Source organism: Panthera leo, chromosome F3 (genome assembly GCF_018350215.1).
Source record: "Panthera leo isolate Ple1 chromosome F3, P.leo_Ple1_pat1.1, whole genome shotgun sequence".
Taxonomy (NCBI): Eukaryota; Metazoa; Chordata; class Mammalia; order Carnivora; family Felidae; genus Panthera; species Panthera leo.
In genome coordinates this window covers 62,546,179-62,559,566 of record NC_056696.1, presented here as the reverse complement: position 1 = coordinate 62,559,566, position 13,388 = coordinate 62,546,179, and the positions used below count along the sequence as shown (strand labels likewise).

The 13,388-nt window shown below is 42.9% G+C and overlaps 1 protein-coding gene across 4 annotated transcripts in view; it reads left to right on the top strand.

Annotated features, from left to right (window-relative positions):
- DDR2 (discoidin domain receptor tyrosine kinase 2) overlaps window positions 1-13,388 on the top strand; it is a 154,151-nt gene that overhangs the window by 119,479 nt on the left and 21,284 nt on the right. For 3 of the 4 annotated variants that reach the window (XM_042925071.1, XM_042925072.1, XM_042925069.1), the window contains 6 exons: window positions 1,275-1,506; window positions 1,815-1,962; window positions 2,343-2,448; window positions 6,325-6,511; window positions 10,788-11,031; window positions 12,721-12,783. In XM_042925071.1, coding sequence (XP_042781005.1) covers window positions 1,275-1,506; window positions 1,815-1,962; window positions 2,343-2,448; window positions 6,325-6,511; window positions 10,788-11,031; window positions 12,721-12,783 — 980 coding nt within the window. The remainder of the gene's footprint in view (window positions 1-1,274; window positions 1,507-1,814; window positions 1,963-2,342; window positions 2,449-6,324; window positions 6,512-10,787; window positions 11,032-12,720; window positions 12,784-13,388) is intronic. The other variant, XM_042925070.1, reaches the window with a different exon arrangement.

Here is a 13,388-nt window from a genome sequence, read left to right as displayed (position 1 = left end):
TTCAGGGTTTGGCAGCATGTGCTGGTCTGGCCACCCCTTCCCAATCACAGGGCCTTGAGCCACCCTGCCCACAGCAGATGGGTTCATGGATATGCAGTGGGTTTGCTTTACTTCACCTTCTCAGTGTGAGAAATTACAGGAAGCTGACTACCGTGGTGGACTGGGGAAGGTGCAGATGGGGTAGGACACTGGAAGCAAGGACACCCCATCCTCTTGTCAGTGGGTGTCTGTGAAACATTATTCGCGGTGCAAAGCATCAAGGTTTTGAGCAGACACTGAGGACTCCAGCAAAGTCTTCCCTTCTCTCATTGAAGGGCCATCCTCACCCACAAAGAGTATGGTGGGTTCCTAGTGGCCTAGTACCAGGAGTCCTCCAAAGCAACGAACTCCCTTGTCAAAAGCTACTCTGCTGGTGAGGGTCTAATCCTTCTCCTGGGATCTGATTTTTTGGTCTAAAGTGTTGATTTCTGTTCAAATGGAATCACCCACGAGAAAAGCAACCTTAGTAAACCTTCTCCATAATTTCTGAGTATGTGAAAGACGAGAGTGATGGTTGGTGGGGTTGGAAGAGAACGGCAATGAGTAGGTTGACATCTGTGAGAAAAGGAACATTCCAGGGAAGAGGGAAAGTGGTAAGACGTTCCCAAAAGAAACCTTCCACTGATTTCACAATTTTGCTCACTGGTAGCTTAGCTTGGAGGTAATAAAATGAAACCAGATTATTTACTACTCTCCTGACATGCTCCTACCCCTCACTCTCATCATGGGTTCCCATGGCGTTTTGCTGGGCTGCCATGCCCATCCTGTTGGTTAAAATTCCACTGCATTACATAACCCACACTGGAGATCTTATGATCCTTCCCTCCTCCTTCCTATAACTTGATATCCAAGCAAGGGGTGGCCACCCTTGTTATGCTGGGACTGAAAGTGGAACAGGGAGGTAAAATGACTCATGGGGGAGTAGAGGGCAGAAAGAGTTTCATTTCCCTTGTGGTCTTTAAATCAGGGTGGGAAATAAAGGCTACATCTGATCTGAAGGACTCTAGCCCTGGTGGTGACTGTCTATCTGGGTTTCATGGTGCCCCAGGGACAGAAGACTGTCAGGCTTGAGGGGAGACCCAAAGAGTCTTTTTAGACTGGGGTCCCAACTTTTTAGATTGAGTCTTGGGTTGGATACATTTTCTCCCCTCAGGACAGAGCAGCTGCTTGCTCTGGATTGGTAAACAACTCTAGTTCCATGGTTCCTCTCTGTCTCCCACCCCTTGTGTCAAAAGGCTGGACTCAGAAGAAGGGGACGGAGCCTGGTGCCCTGAGATTCCAGTGGAACCTGATGACCTGAAGGAGTTCCTACAGATTGACTTGCACACCCTGCACTTTATCACTCTGGTGGGGACCCAAGGGCGCCATGCTGGGGGCCATGGCATTGAGTTTGCCCCCATGTACAAGATCAATTACAGTCGGGATGGCACTCGCTGGATCTCTTGGCGGAACCGGCATGGAAAACAGGTAGGAAGAAGAGACATCCAGACCCTGAGATGTCCAGGACCATATTTTGACTTAGGCTAGAAGAGGAAGTACACAGGCTGTCTTGTAGGTATGTGCATCCACAGACCTGGCATGCCCTTGTAAATGTGTGACTGAGGAGGAGGGAGGGTGGGGAGGGGGCACCGGGAGGAATATCAAGGCTGCTGGGAAAGCTGAGTGGATACATTCTGCTCCTTCAATTAAAAAGAGAGGGTCCATGAAAGAGGCTATGAAGAAGACTCAGCATAACCTCACAGCATCTCCCCACTATTTCTCTTCTGTCTCCTCAGGTGCTGGATGGGAACAGTAACCCCTATGACATTTTCCTAAAGGACTTAGAGCCACCCATTGTGGCCAGATTTGTCCGCTTCATTCCAGTCACTGACCACTCCATGAATGTGTGCATGCGAGTGGAGCTTTATGGCTGTGTCTGGCTAGGTAGGTCTCTAGAGACAGAGCGTATGGACCTTATTAAAACCTCCAACTCCTGGAACATAAAGGCAATTAAGTCAGAAAGGTATGGGATTAGTAATCTCTGGGGTGAAGTGATTCCCTGTAGGTTAGAGTCAAGAAAGGACATTGTTCCTCCACCCAAGGCTTCATTCCATTCCTGGAATAATGCATTCTGAGTCACTTCACTGACTGCTAGTGAGGAGTGCTCCTCAGCAGCGCTCCCTGTGTACCCAGATTGAGTCCTATGTGGATACACTGAACAAGTGTACCTTTGAAGTCACATGGAGCTCCCTGGGGTAGTTGGTCTGAGCCATAGGTACACTTCCTTCCCAAAGGCACTGACACATCTGTGTTTCCTTTGACAGATGGCTTGGTGTCTTATAATGCTCCAGCTGGACAGCAATTTGTACTCCCTGGAGGCTCTATCATTTATCTGAATGATTCTGTCTATGATGGAGCCGTTGGGTACAGGTAAATCCTGGGAAACTTTGGTCATCAGAATGGGAAAGTGGCCACTAGAAGAGATAATATTTTATTATGGCTTGGGATCAATAATCAATCAACTGGTCAACCAACTAGTGTTTTTTTTTTAGGCCCTGTACTAGGCATTGTGAGATAATTTAGATGAAGTAAAACATGGAGTATTTATCTGCAAGGAACGTTTGCCTGTTTGGGGAAGACAAGGGAAACAATAAATTACACAAAACAAGAGCTAAAATTGTAGTATGGCTCTAGGTACGGTAGCCATATTTTTTTGACTCTTAAAACAGGACATGTGGTCTGACACAAATAATGGCCTACTTATGGAGACAAAGGGCCAGAAGAATTGAAGTTATAAGTATAATAAATTGGACAGGTCAAGAAGTTCGGGAAGAATGAACCCCATAAATAGAAATGCTTTAGAAATTATGAAAAGGACACCCGTAAGACTTACAGTAAACAAGGAGAGTTTCCGTGATGAGATGATAATTAGAGCAGGGGAGGCAGGTAGCAGGGAGCAGAGGAAAGAAAGCAGGGCTGAGGACAAGAGTGGCCTGACTGCAGCAGAAGCTTGATCCGGGAACAGCAGGAGGGCCCAATGGGTAGTCCTGAAGTGGACCTAGGAAGGGCCATGGTGGAAGAGTATGATCAGACACAGTGGGAACTTAGGGTTGGATGAGAGCTTTTCCTCCCTATCTCACTTCACTCTGAGCCTTGCCATTTTTCTTCTAGTCCACTTCCACACTTTTCTCTCTCTTAGCTTGGTCTTTGCCTGCAAAGATTGAGCCTGGGAGAGAGGTTAGGTCCAGACCAGATGATGGAGGTTTCTAGTGGTTGAGAGAGGGAGAGATTAATCTCAGGAAGGGGAGTGAGGGATTATAGCACTTCCATTGTCTTAGGTGTAAAGAATAAATTCCTGCCCCACCAGCTGCCATCCCCTGAGTGAAGACCTGACTCATCCAGTATTCGATTTCCAGCTACATCCTTTCCATGTGCTTAGTCACCGTTCTTCCCCATTTGCTTAAATTATCTGGGCATCATTTCACTCAGCCACACCCCAACTGGCATATGCTTGAGGCATAGAGGAAATCAGAGATCAGTTGAATTCAGTTTAGTTCAATAAATCTTTGCTGATCCTCCGTTAATACCTGCAAGGAATTTGGCCAGACTTGGTAGGTATTCAAACATAAGGAAGTCCTTGATCCTACCTTTAAGAAGCTCACCATTAGGAATGGGGACTAAGCCAGGATATAAATTGTTATGATATAAGCCCTGGAGTAAGAGATCGTAGGAGTGCTCTGGGGATCAAGGGAAAGAGCAAGCCAAGGTAGGAGAAAGCACAGCACTGGGAGTGAAAACACCTGAATTCACATAATAAAAGTTAGTTCTGTTTGCTTAAGTGATAAAAATGTAAAAGAAAAGCATTCTGTAAAGGTAAAGTGCTAAATACATATAAGTTTGTATCTGATTGGGAAACCAGCAAAGACATGATGGAATAAGATGAAATCTGAAGCAGGCTCCAAAGGATGGGTGGAGCTTTCACAGGTAAACAATCTTGAAATGGCATTTCAGGCAGAGTCAATAGCATGGGGACAAAAGGACGACCCTGTAAAGTTTAGGGGAATGCCTGGTAAAGATCAATAGTTTAGTGAACCACCAGCCGTATTTCTCTAGCAAAATAGGAGGTGAGAAGCACTATAGGGCAGATTACATCAGATTTTGGAGGAACTTGAATGTCAGGGCCAGGAAGAAGGGGAGGAGGAGTTGACTTTCTCTTCATCAGCATAATCATTGATAGAACACATCACTGAAGATTTTTCAACTTGGGGAAGGACACGATTGGCACGGTGCTTTAGACAGATTAATCAAGCAGGTCGCAAAGGTTAGATGTGACGGGAAAGAGGAGGTGATGAGGGACATTTTCTCATTGCAAACACTATCAGGTAAAAAGCATGTGGGCCCAGGGCGGTAATGGTGACTGTGGGAACAGAAGAGGAGCAGCCATCCATGTGGGGACCGTTTGCAATCTGATTGGGTGTAGGGGCGAGACAGTAGGGTGAGGAGAAGTAGATCAAACAGTGGGGATGGCATTTATTCACTCAACAGGTATATCTTGGTGCTTCCGGTACACCAGGCACCTTCACTGAGCGTGAAGGAAAAGTAGAATGGGCAGAAATGCAAATGGATTTAGTTTAGAAAAAGGGCAATGATGGGGTTAGTTCAGGACATAAGTTTAAGGGACTGGCAAGACATTCAAATAGATAAGGCAGGTAACTGGTAACAGAAGGAAAGATCAAGAATAAGATTTGGATACAGTCTGCCTCCACTTGATAACTGAGGTAGTGAGGTATCTCTTTGGAGTGTGCCTGAGTGGTGAGGTATTAAAGTCATCCAATTCAGAGTCTCAAGAATAGATAGTTTTAGGAGCAAAAGTTCCTTTTTTAAAAACTAAAAAAATTATGGAAGTAGTATATGCTTGTTATAGGAATTCTAACAATTCTAAAGGATATGGCAGGGAAAGTTTCTCTGCTTATCCCATCCCCATTTGATTTAATTCTGACTGCGAGAAATTAATTTTTAATTTGTGTTGCTTTTCATAAGAGTTTCATGGGGATTTATTATTCTGGGGACAATGGGAAATATATTTATTGCAAGTAAACTTATGTTCTCCCAGCCTTCTGATCTGTAGAGAGAAGAAAAAGATGGCAAATCCTTGGAAGGGACACCCAAGCTCTGGTCACTGTGGATAAGGCCAGTCAAATTTTATAATTTGCCAAACATTTTTCAATGAACAAACAAAGCGTATCTGTAAGGCTGGCATAATCACTCAATTATTTTTTTGTAAATTCACAACTTTTATATAACCTCAAGGGATGCATGCATTATCGCTTGAGGGTGAGTATCCCAGTTTCTTCACTTGGGAGACTCCTGATTCACCGTTTAAATCTTGAAAGGCAGAGCTTGAGGAGAGAGAAGTTCCAGAAGTTCCTTGCTCTGTCTTTCATAAAGAAGGAAGAAGGTCTCTGTGTTCCTGAAATAGTCAGTCTGACATAAATACACAATCATCCCATATACCAATCAAGCAAAGCCTTACAATCAGAAGTGGAAAGACTGCCAAGCTAGAAAACAAGACTAAATCCAATGCCTGAGACCCTCATGTAAATAATGCCTTTTATTCCATGAGTCTAGTATTCTACCAATTTAATTAAAATTACATATAAATTAGTATTTAAATTTGGGATTGATCACCTTCCCCCCCCCCCCCCTTTAGTTGGACTCAAATTGGGTTGTTGGATGTGGGGTAGAAGAGAGCATGACTGGCTTATCTGGAATTGATTCACTGAAAAATGACAACATACAGTCAAAGGAGAGTCAGAAAAATTTCCAACAAGCTCTGAGACTGTTTAGTGATGGTCAAATGCTACCATCTACTGTAGTGTTCATTCTATGCATTGATCCATCCATTCCCTCATTTACTTGTTCATGGATTAATCAAATGCATTTGATAATGTTGAGTTATTATAGAAAAACTTATATTCAGTATGCAAGAATAGGTAAGGATACAATAGATTATAGAAAGCTTTTCTTAGAAAATGATAAAATACTGTTTCAAAGCTTTCCTAATGAAGGAGTAAGCATTAAGTATTTTGTAAAATTCATTGATATGAAATTCTTTGTTCTCCATTGATGCAGGATAAATGAGTCAATACTATAAAATATACTGGGTTTTTCACAATCCTTGAACCTTCAAGATAATCAACTCTTACAAAACCCCGGGGTGAAGAAGCTGGGTAAAGGCTCTTCCACGAATGTGTAATTAATTCCAGGCTCATTTCTCCCTTCTCCCTTCTCTTCCTCTGGCCTAAGCAGCATGACCGAAGGGTTGGGCCAGCTGACAGATGGGGTGTCGGGCCTAGACGACTTCACTCAGACCCATGAATACCACGTGTGGCCAGGCTATGACTACGTGGGCTGGAGGAACGAGAGTGCCCCCAGTGGTTACATCGAGATCATGTTTGAATTTGACCGCATCAGGAATTTCACCACCATGAAGGTCAGTGGAGTTAGGTGTGGTGGAAGCCAAGATAATGGCAGTGAGAAAAGGCATGCTAGAAAGATCCCTGGGTGTCGCCAGCAGAACTGGATTCAAATAGGTGTTCTGCTACCAACTAGCTACATGCGCTTCACAAGTCACTTCATCTCTGTGGGCTTCCTGCTTCATTTGTGAAAAGGGGGCTTAGACTAGGTCGCTGTTTCTCAATGTTTTGTGTCGTTGTTCCAGCATCAGCGTCTAGGTACCATTAGGCACAGTGGGTCCAGTGTCTAGAGCCCACAATACTTTGAAGCCCTGTGGAAATGTTTTAACTTCTTTTAACATCAGGGATAAAAAAAGAGCTTGTAGGGTCAAAAATTATTTTCATCTACTTAACAACACGGTTTTAAAATACGATTTTGATTTTTTTTATGGAGGGAGGGCCCACAAAAGCAAAAGTAACCAGAGTCCATGAAAATCATTTTATGGCTCTGCCTAGGGCTCTCCAGGGACAAGACATACTTTTATCAGTAAAGCTGGCTCATTGCAGCTCTGATTCTCAATGAGAGAATTGAGTATTTTGTACTTTGTCTTTGGAATCATTTTCTACCCCTACTCTGTTTCCTCTACCCATGCAACCCTGAGAAATCATTCTAGAAGCCTCCTTTCTCTTCTGTCTCCAGAGTTCTTTGTTTCCTTGTCTGTGGCAACAACACATCTGTCTGGTTGTCTTACTAGATTTCAAGCTCCTTTGACCTGAACTCTAAGCTTGAGTAAAACTGGGGCTTAGCAGTAGAAAATCCTTTTGTTAAATGTAAGAGAGACCCCTGAAATTTTTGTGGTTCACATATAACTCTTACTGGTCTGTGAAGGAGCCTTAGAGGAATTCCAGTATGAGACCCAAGAAAGAGAGTGGGCAAGTGAATTTGACCTCATACATGGATTCTGTTTATCTGTTATTTCCCCTATTAATAGCTGGGTACAGAATATTAATGGCCAATAAATTGGTAACTCTGCCTCTATTTCAATATTTGTTTCCTAAATTCATTCATTCTTCTTTGTTCTTAATGTAGCAACAGTATTTGAAGTATACGTAGCTCTGTGCTAAGTTCTGGGGGTAAGCAGATGAATAAGAAGTGGTCCCAGCCTTGGGATGGTTTGCAGTTCAGTGGGAGAAGGCACTATTTATTTGCAAAAGGAGGTATGTAGGACGACATGGGGACCCAGAAGAAGGAAATCTGTGTCATCATTAAGGGCCCCTAGTAAATCAAAATGTGTTATTCTTGGCACAAACTCGGAGTCAAAAATATATAGAATTTATATAAAAAAGAAATAAAAATAAAATGGATTCCTTATATTACTATTATATTACTCTATTATGTACTGTCTATTCTAATACTATTCTATTACTATTCTATTATATAATTATAATATTATATTCCTCTCTATTATATTACTATTATATTACTCTATTACGTTTACTCTCACATGTTAATGTGATAATATCTCCTAACTGGATTACTAGCCATTAGTTAAATGAACAAACATTTAAGATAAGAACAGAAGGAGCAACATTCACCCATCTGCCTGGATATTGTCGAAGGATGGCTCCTTGGCGGTTATAAAACATAACTGTGTGCAACTGTGTGTAACGCATTATTCTTCACAGGTTCTTCTGGGAAAGGGGGGGTGTGCATATGCACAGTAACAAAGATATACCTCAAGGGAAAATTTATTTATATTGCTGAATAATGATATATCCACATGCACCTATGAACATGTGTATCAATTCACAAAAATGTACCATTGGGACAGTTTTTTTGTCTCACAATTAATAAAATGTATTTTAAACTCTCCATGAAGTTATAATATTCAGTCGATAGACTTTGATCTTCCTGAGCCCCCCATAGCTCCTGTGTAACTAACTTATCACACATCAAAATTACTCAGAAGCATATTCTGCAGTAAGCAGGTGCCAGGAACTTCTAAGGAGCTAACTCAGGGTCAGTCCTGTCTAGGCCAAACAGGTCTCTAGCATATTTTAATTTTTCTGAGACAAATCAAATGTAAGCGATGACTTTCAGGTCACTAACATCTAGAGAGTAGTTACTGCTTTCTCGGCAAATTACTGCTCATTTTCCCCACCCCTGAAGTGTAGTCAAGATATACCATTGACATATATTGATATATTTTTAAAATGTCTTGTGTTTATTAAACAAATATGTAAGTCCATAGGGGAATGAAATTCTATACTATTTATTGACATTCTAGGAGAATTCCCCAAACATCTGTAAGATATATCATTACCTCCCCTACAGGCTTCTTACCCAACACTTGGCAGATTTCAATGTTTATTCATTTTTGAGAGAGAGAGAAGCAGAGGGAGAGAGAGATGCAGAATCCCAAGCAGGCTCCAGGCTCCGAGCTGTCAGCACAGGGCCCGACATGGGGCTCGAACCCACCAACTGTGAGATCAGGACCTGAGCCAAAGCCGGATGCTTAACCAACTGAGCCACCCAGGTGCCCCTAACATGCTGCAGATTTAAAAAAAAAAAAAAAAAAAAAAAGATCTGAAAAATCTATTCAAGCTGTAGTTGGTATTTTTTTTTTCTTAGTTTTGCTCCATTGACTTGCGCTCCATAAACTGGAATGGTTAATGCATCCCAAGGAAGGTACTAACAGATGTTTTCATCGTTATAACATTTACGGGAAAGTCCAAATGGAAAAGTTGGGGCACCTTGTTCCATTGCTGTGCGACATGCTATTGGCAAGAGCCCTGGACGAGGCATTTAGGGTTCTAGACTCCGTTCTGTTGTTGACTGGCCACTGGCAGGTCAAACCTACCTGAGCCCTAGCTCACTGGGACATAAAAAGTCCAAGTAGGTGATTCTATTCTATTCTTTCAGAGCATCTCTGCTCATTTCTTTGATCATACAATTGCTATAACCATTGCTGCTGCTGCTTCAGCTGAAAATAAACTCTGAACGGCAGTCCTGTATTTGCCATCCAGAATGCAGAGGAGGGTGTCAAAGGCAGTTGAAGGGTTGCAATTCGGGGCCTGAGCAAGACATGAAAATGCAAGCAGCAAATATATTCCCAGAATGGCAATGATACTTTTCCAACCTATGAAGCCTTGTATTTTTTTATTATTTTTGTAATGTTTATTTAGTTTTGAGAGAGAGAGACAGAGACAGAGTGCGAGCAGGGGAGGGGGAGAGAGAGAGGGAGACAGAATCAGAAGCAGGCTCCAGGCTCTGAGCTGTCAGCACAGAGCCCGATGTGGGGCTCGAACTCCAGCCGTGAGATCATGACCTGAGCCGAAGTTGGACGCTTAACTGACTGAGTCGCCCAGGTGCCCCTGACCTATAAGGTCTTTTAATTAAGGGGACAGTGACCAGAAAGGCTCCATTTTCCACGTGTGACTGAGCCAGAGGAAATGTCACTGAAGTGTCACAACAGACCTGACCTAGTTACAAATATGCATATCCCATTTTTAAGGGACGTTAGACACAGCAAGGTGTTCCAGAGGAACTGTTGTGGGATCTTTGTTTATGACCTTTTGAAAGCCATACAAATATCCCGGTGAAAGAGTCACGACAGCAGGGCAAGAGGATACAAGCTGCTTCCCAAAAGACCTTCTTTTCTCGTCTCAGAAAATATCTGTGAGGCAGTTCCATGCCCTCATCGGAATGGCTTTACCTAAACTGAATTTAATTACAATAGATAATTAAGTCTTGTGTCCCTGGCTGAAAACTGCTAATAAATACGTGGCACTTGACGTGAGATTTCTAAAGAGAAAGCTGAAATTGTTTCACATTGCATCTTATTTCTGCTTTCACAACTACCTGTTGGAAGTTGTGGACTGGCTTTAGCATGTACCTGGGAGGAAGGAGGAGGGCGGGCTCCCCTTACCTCAGTTCAGAATAGCTTGATTCTGGGTGGACGACAAGTGGGCTGGAGAGGATTAGAGACTTGGGGGTGTTAAGGGCAAGGAAGGACCCAAGGGGAAGCTGGTCCAGCCCTCATTTAGCAGATGAGGCAACAGGAAATGAGGTGGTCAGGGGCACACAGGTGCAGAGAGGTGACTGGGGAGCCACCGTGGTTTTGGAGGAGCAGACCGATATGCCACACGCTCTGAAGTTCCTGGAGGGGCAGATCCAAAAGACAGCAGAGCACCAACTACCCACCAAGGGCAGTGCTCAGAGAAACCGGCGGGGCTAGGATTTTGTTGGGTTAGGTTGTCCCCATGCCACTTATTGGAGCCAGCCTGTCACTCACGGGCCTCTTTCCCTGTCAGGTGCACTGCAACAACATGTTTGCTAAAGGTGTGAAGATTTTCAAGGAGGTGCAGTGCTACTTCCGCTCTGAAGCCAATGAGTGGGAACCTAACGCCGTGTCCTTCCCCCTTGTCCTGGACGACGTCAACCCCAGCGCTCGCTTTGTCACGGTGCCCCTCCACCACCGCATGGCCAGCGCCATCAAGTGCCAGTACCATTTTGCTGACACCTGGATGATGTTCAGTGAGATCACCTTCCAATCAGGTTGGGAGCTGGCAGTGGGGGGGGGGGGTTCTTCTGTGGACATGGGGGTCGGGTGGTGAAGGAGGAGGGTGGCGGGTCTCTGAGAAAGAGGCTTGCACGGCGACTCCTTGTTGACGGACAGAAGAATCTTCTGTGTGACTAGAATATTTACTGGGCTCTCCCATGTTGTCTAAGAGGCATGTAAAATAAAGCATTAAAACGTGAGAGTCCAATGTGTTAAAGCTATATCAATCAAGCCAGTTAAGGGGAAGCACACTCTTAAAACATTTAAGTAAGAATTTCTAAATATACACAGAAGTAAAGAGAACAGTGAACCCCACTGGTCAGTCACTCAGCCATACTAACCACTGATGTTTCTCCATGCTTGTTTTATCTGTCTCTCCCTTTTGCTGTCATATTTTAAGCAAATCTGAGATGTTATTTGATTTCATTACTAAACATTTGAGAATACGTCAAAGAAAATAACATCGTCTTTTTAAACATGATGCCTTGTAAGCTTAGAGCATTATAACATCTAACAGCATTTCTTAGTATGTAATTCCTTAATATTATCTAATATAATCTAATTTGTTAGTATTATCTAATAGACAATCATAGATAATCATAGACAATCATAGACAATGTTGTCTACCACTACAGCTGGCTTGATTGAATTAGGATCCAAATAAGGTCCTCTTGGAAGATTTTCTTTATTATGTTCCTAAGTGTCTCTTTTAATATAAAACAGTCCTTTTAAAAACATCCATTCTGGTTTGACTGATTGCTTTCTTTGATGTCATTTTCCAGAGCTTCTATCTTTTGTCATTCTAATAGACTGGAGGTGATATCTACAGGCTAATTTGATTCAAGTTCAATATTTCTTTTTGTCAAGAATTTGTCATAGATAGGGTTGTGTCCTTCACGTTCAACCCCATCATGGGGATGTAATATTAGATTCTCTCACCTTTAGTGGTGCTAAGATTAATTTCTGGGCTCAGGTTGTCTCCATGAACTGATGACCACTGCTTGAATTATTTATTTCATTAGGGATTCTAATTCTTGCATTCCTTTGGCATTTATTAGCTGAATTTCTTCAGATTAGAACTGTTCCTCATGAACTTGCTTACCCTGAAATACAGTTTACATTGGAAGGACAGGATACACGATTAATTTTTTCTCTTTTCAGAATTGATGCCCTAGCAACTTCTAATAATGTCTAATGAGTTTTGTTTTGTTTTTCATAGTTGTTTTTTTTAGTATCATTATGCACTCATTGCATTTTTATAAATTCAATATGTTTAATCAATTGCAAACAGTTTCCTTGAAGGAAAGAGCCTCTTAGCACTGTCTACCCCATGCCCACTCACCCACCGTATTCTCTCCACATTTTGCTGAATTTGGGTCTGAATTCCTGTGCGCGCTTTATGATAATGTGTGGTCACAGCCCTCTGAACCACTATTCCTTAAACTTTTTTGTACCATGGCAGCCAGTGTCACTGCAACAAACATTTCACAAAACAAGAGTTGTCCTTACTATATAGATGAGTGGTGATTTTTAAATTTCGAATATTATATGATTTCATTTTTGAGAAAGCCCGGTGGCAACCCACTAAATGGATTTCACCATGTGCTAGGTCACAATCTACCTCCAGAAAAATCACTACTTCACTGTCTTCTCCCCTGCTCTGACTCACCCTTCTTTTTTAACAGATGCAGCCATGTACAACAACTCTGGAGCCCTGCCTACCTCACCTGTGGCGCCCACAACCTATGGTATGTGTGATCTCTAGTTACAGAAGGTCAACTGAGGGTGTCTTCAGAGGATGGAGATGGGCGGAGATTCGCAAGGGCCTGTCTGCGTAGGAGGCTTTATACCAGGTGCTTTGGATGAAGAGTAGCTCTGGGAAGGTAGGCCAGTCCACCTCCAAAGCAAAGGACCCCCAACTCACTCTTCTCACTGCCGTTCCATGTGACTCTTCAGCTAAAGGAGAGTCTGGAGTTGCTCCAGTTGCTTCATGAAAGTTCAGGTTGCTTGGAACAGAAACACAGGAAGGGACATTTCTGAGTAAGACCCATAGTGGGGATCTCAGTGAATGGATGGAAGTCATTAAACAAAATGCTAGTCTCTCTAATTGGAGATACATGCAAAAGCGTGTCCAGCATCTCGGATGGTCACCAGTCATATGAGTAGCAATCTGGGAAATACAGGTGATTGAGTGTCTCCAGAGAGAACTCTCAGCTACCTCGGCGTGCTTCACAGAATGAGAAGGGTGAAACTGGCTCTTCACCTGTTTTTCACGAGGTATGATTGGGGGCCAGTAGATCCAGGCAATGGTAATAAAGGAACAAAATTTGAGGATGAATGCAAAACCTCTCCA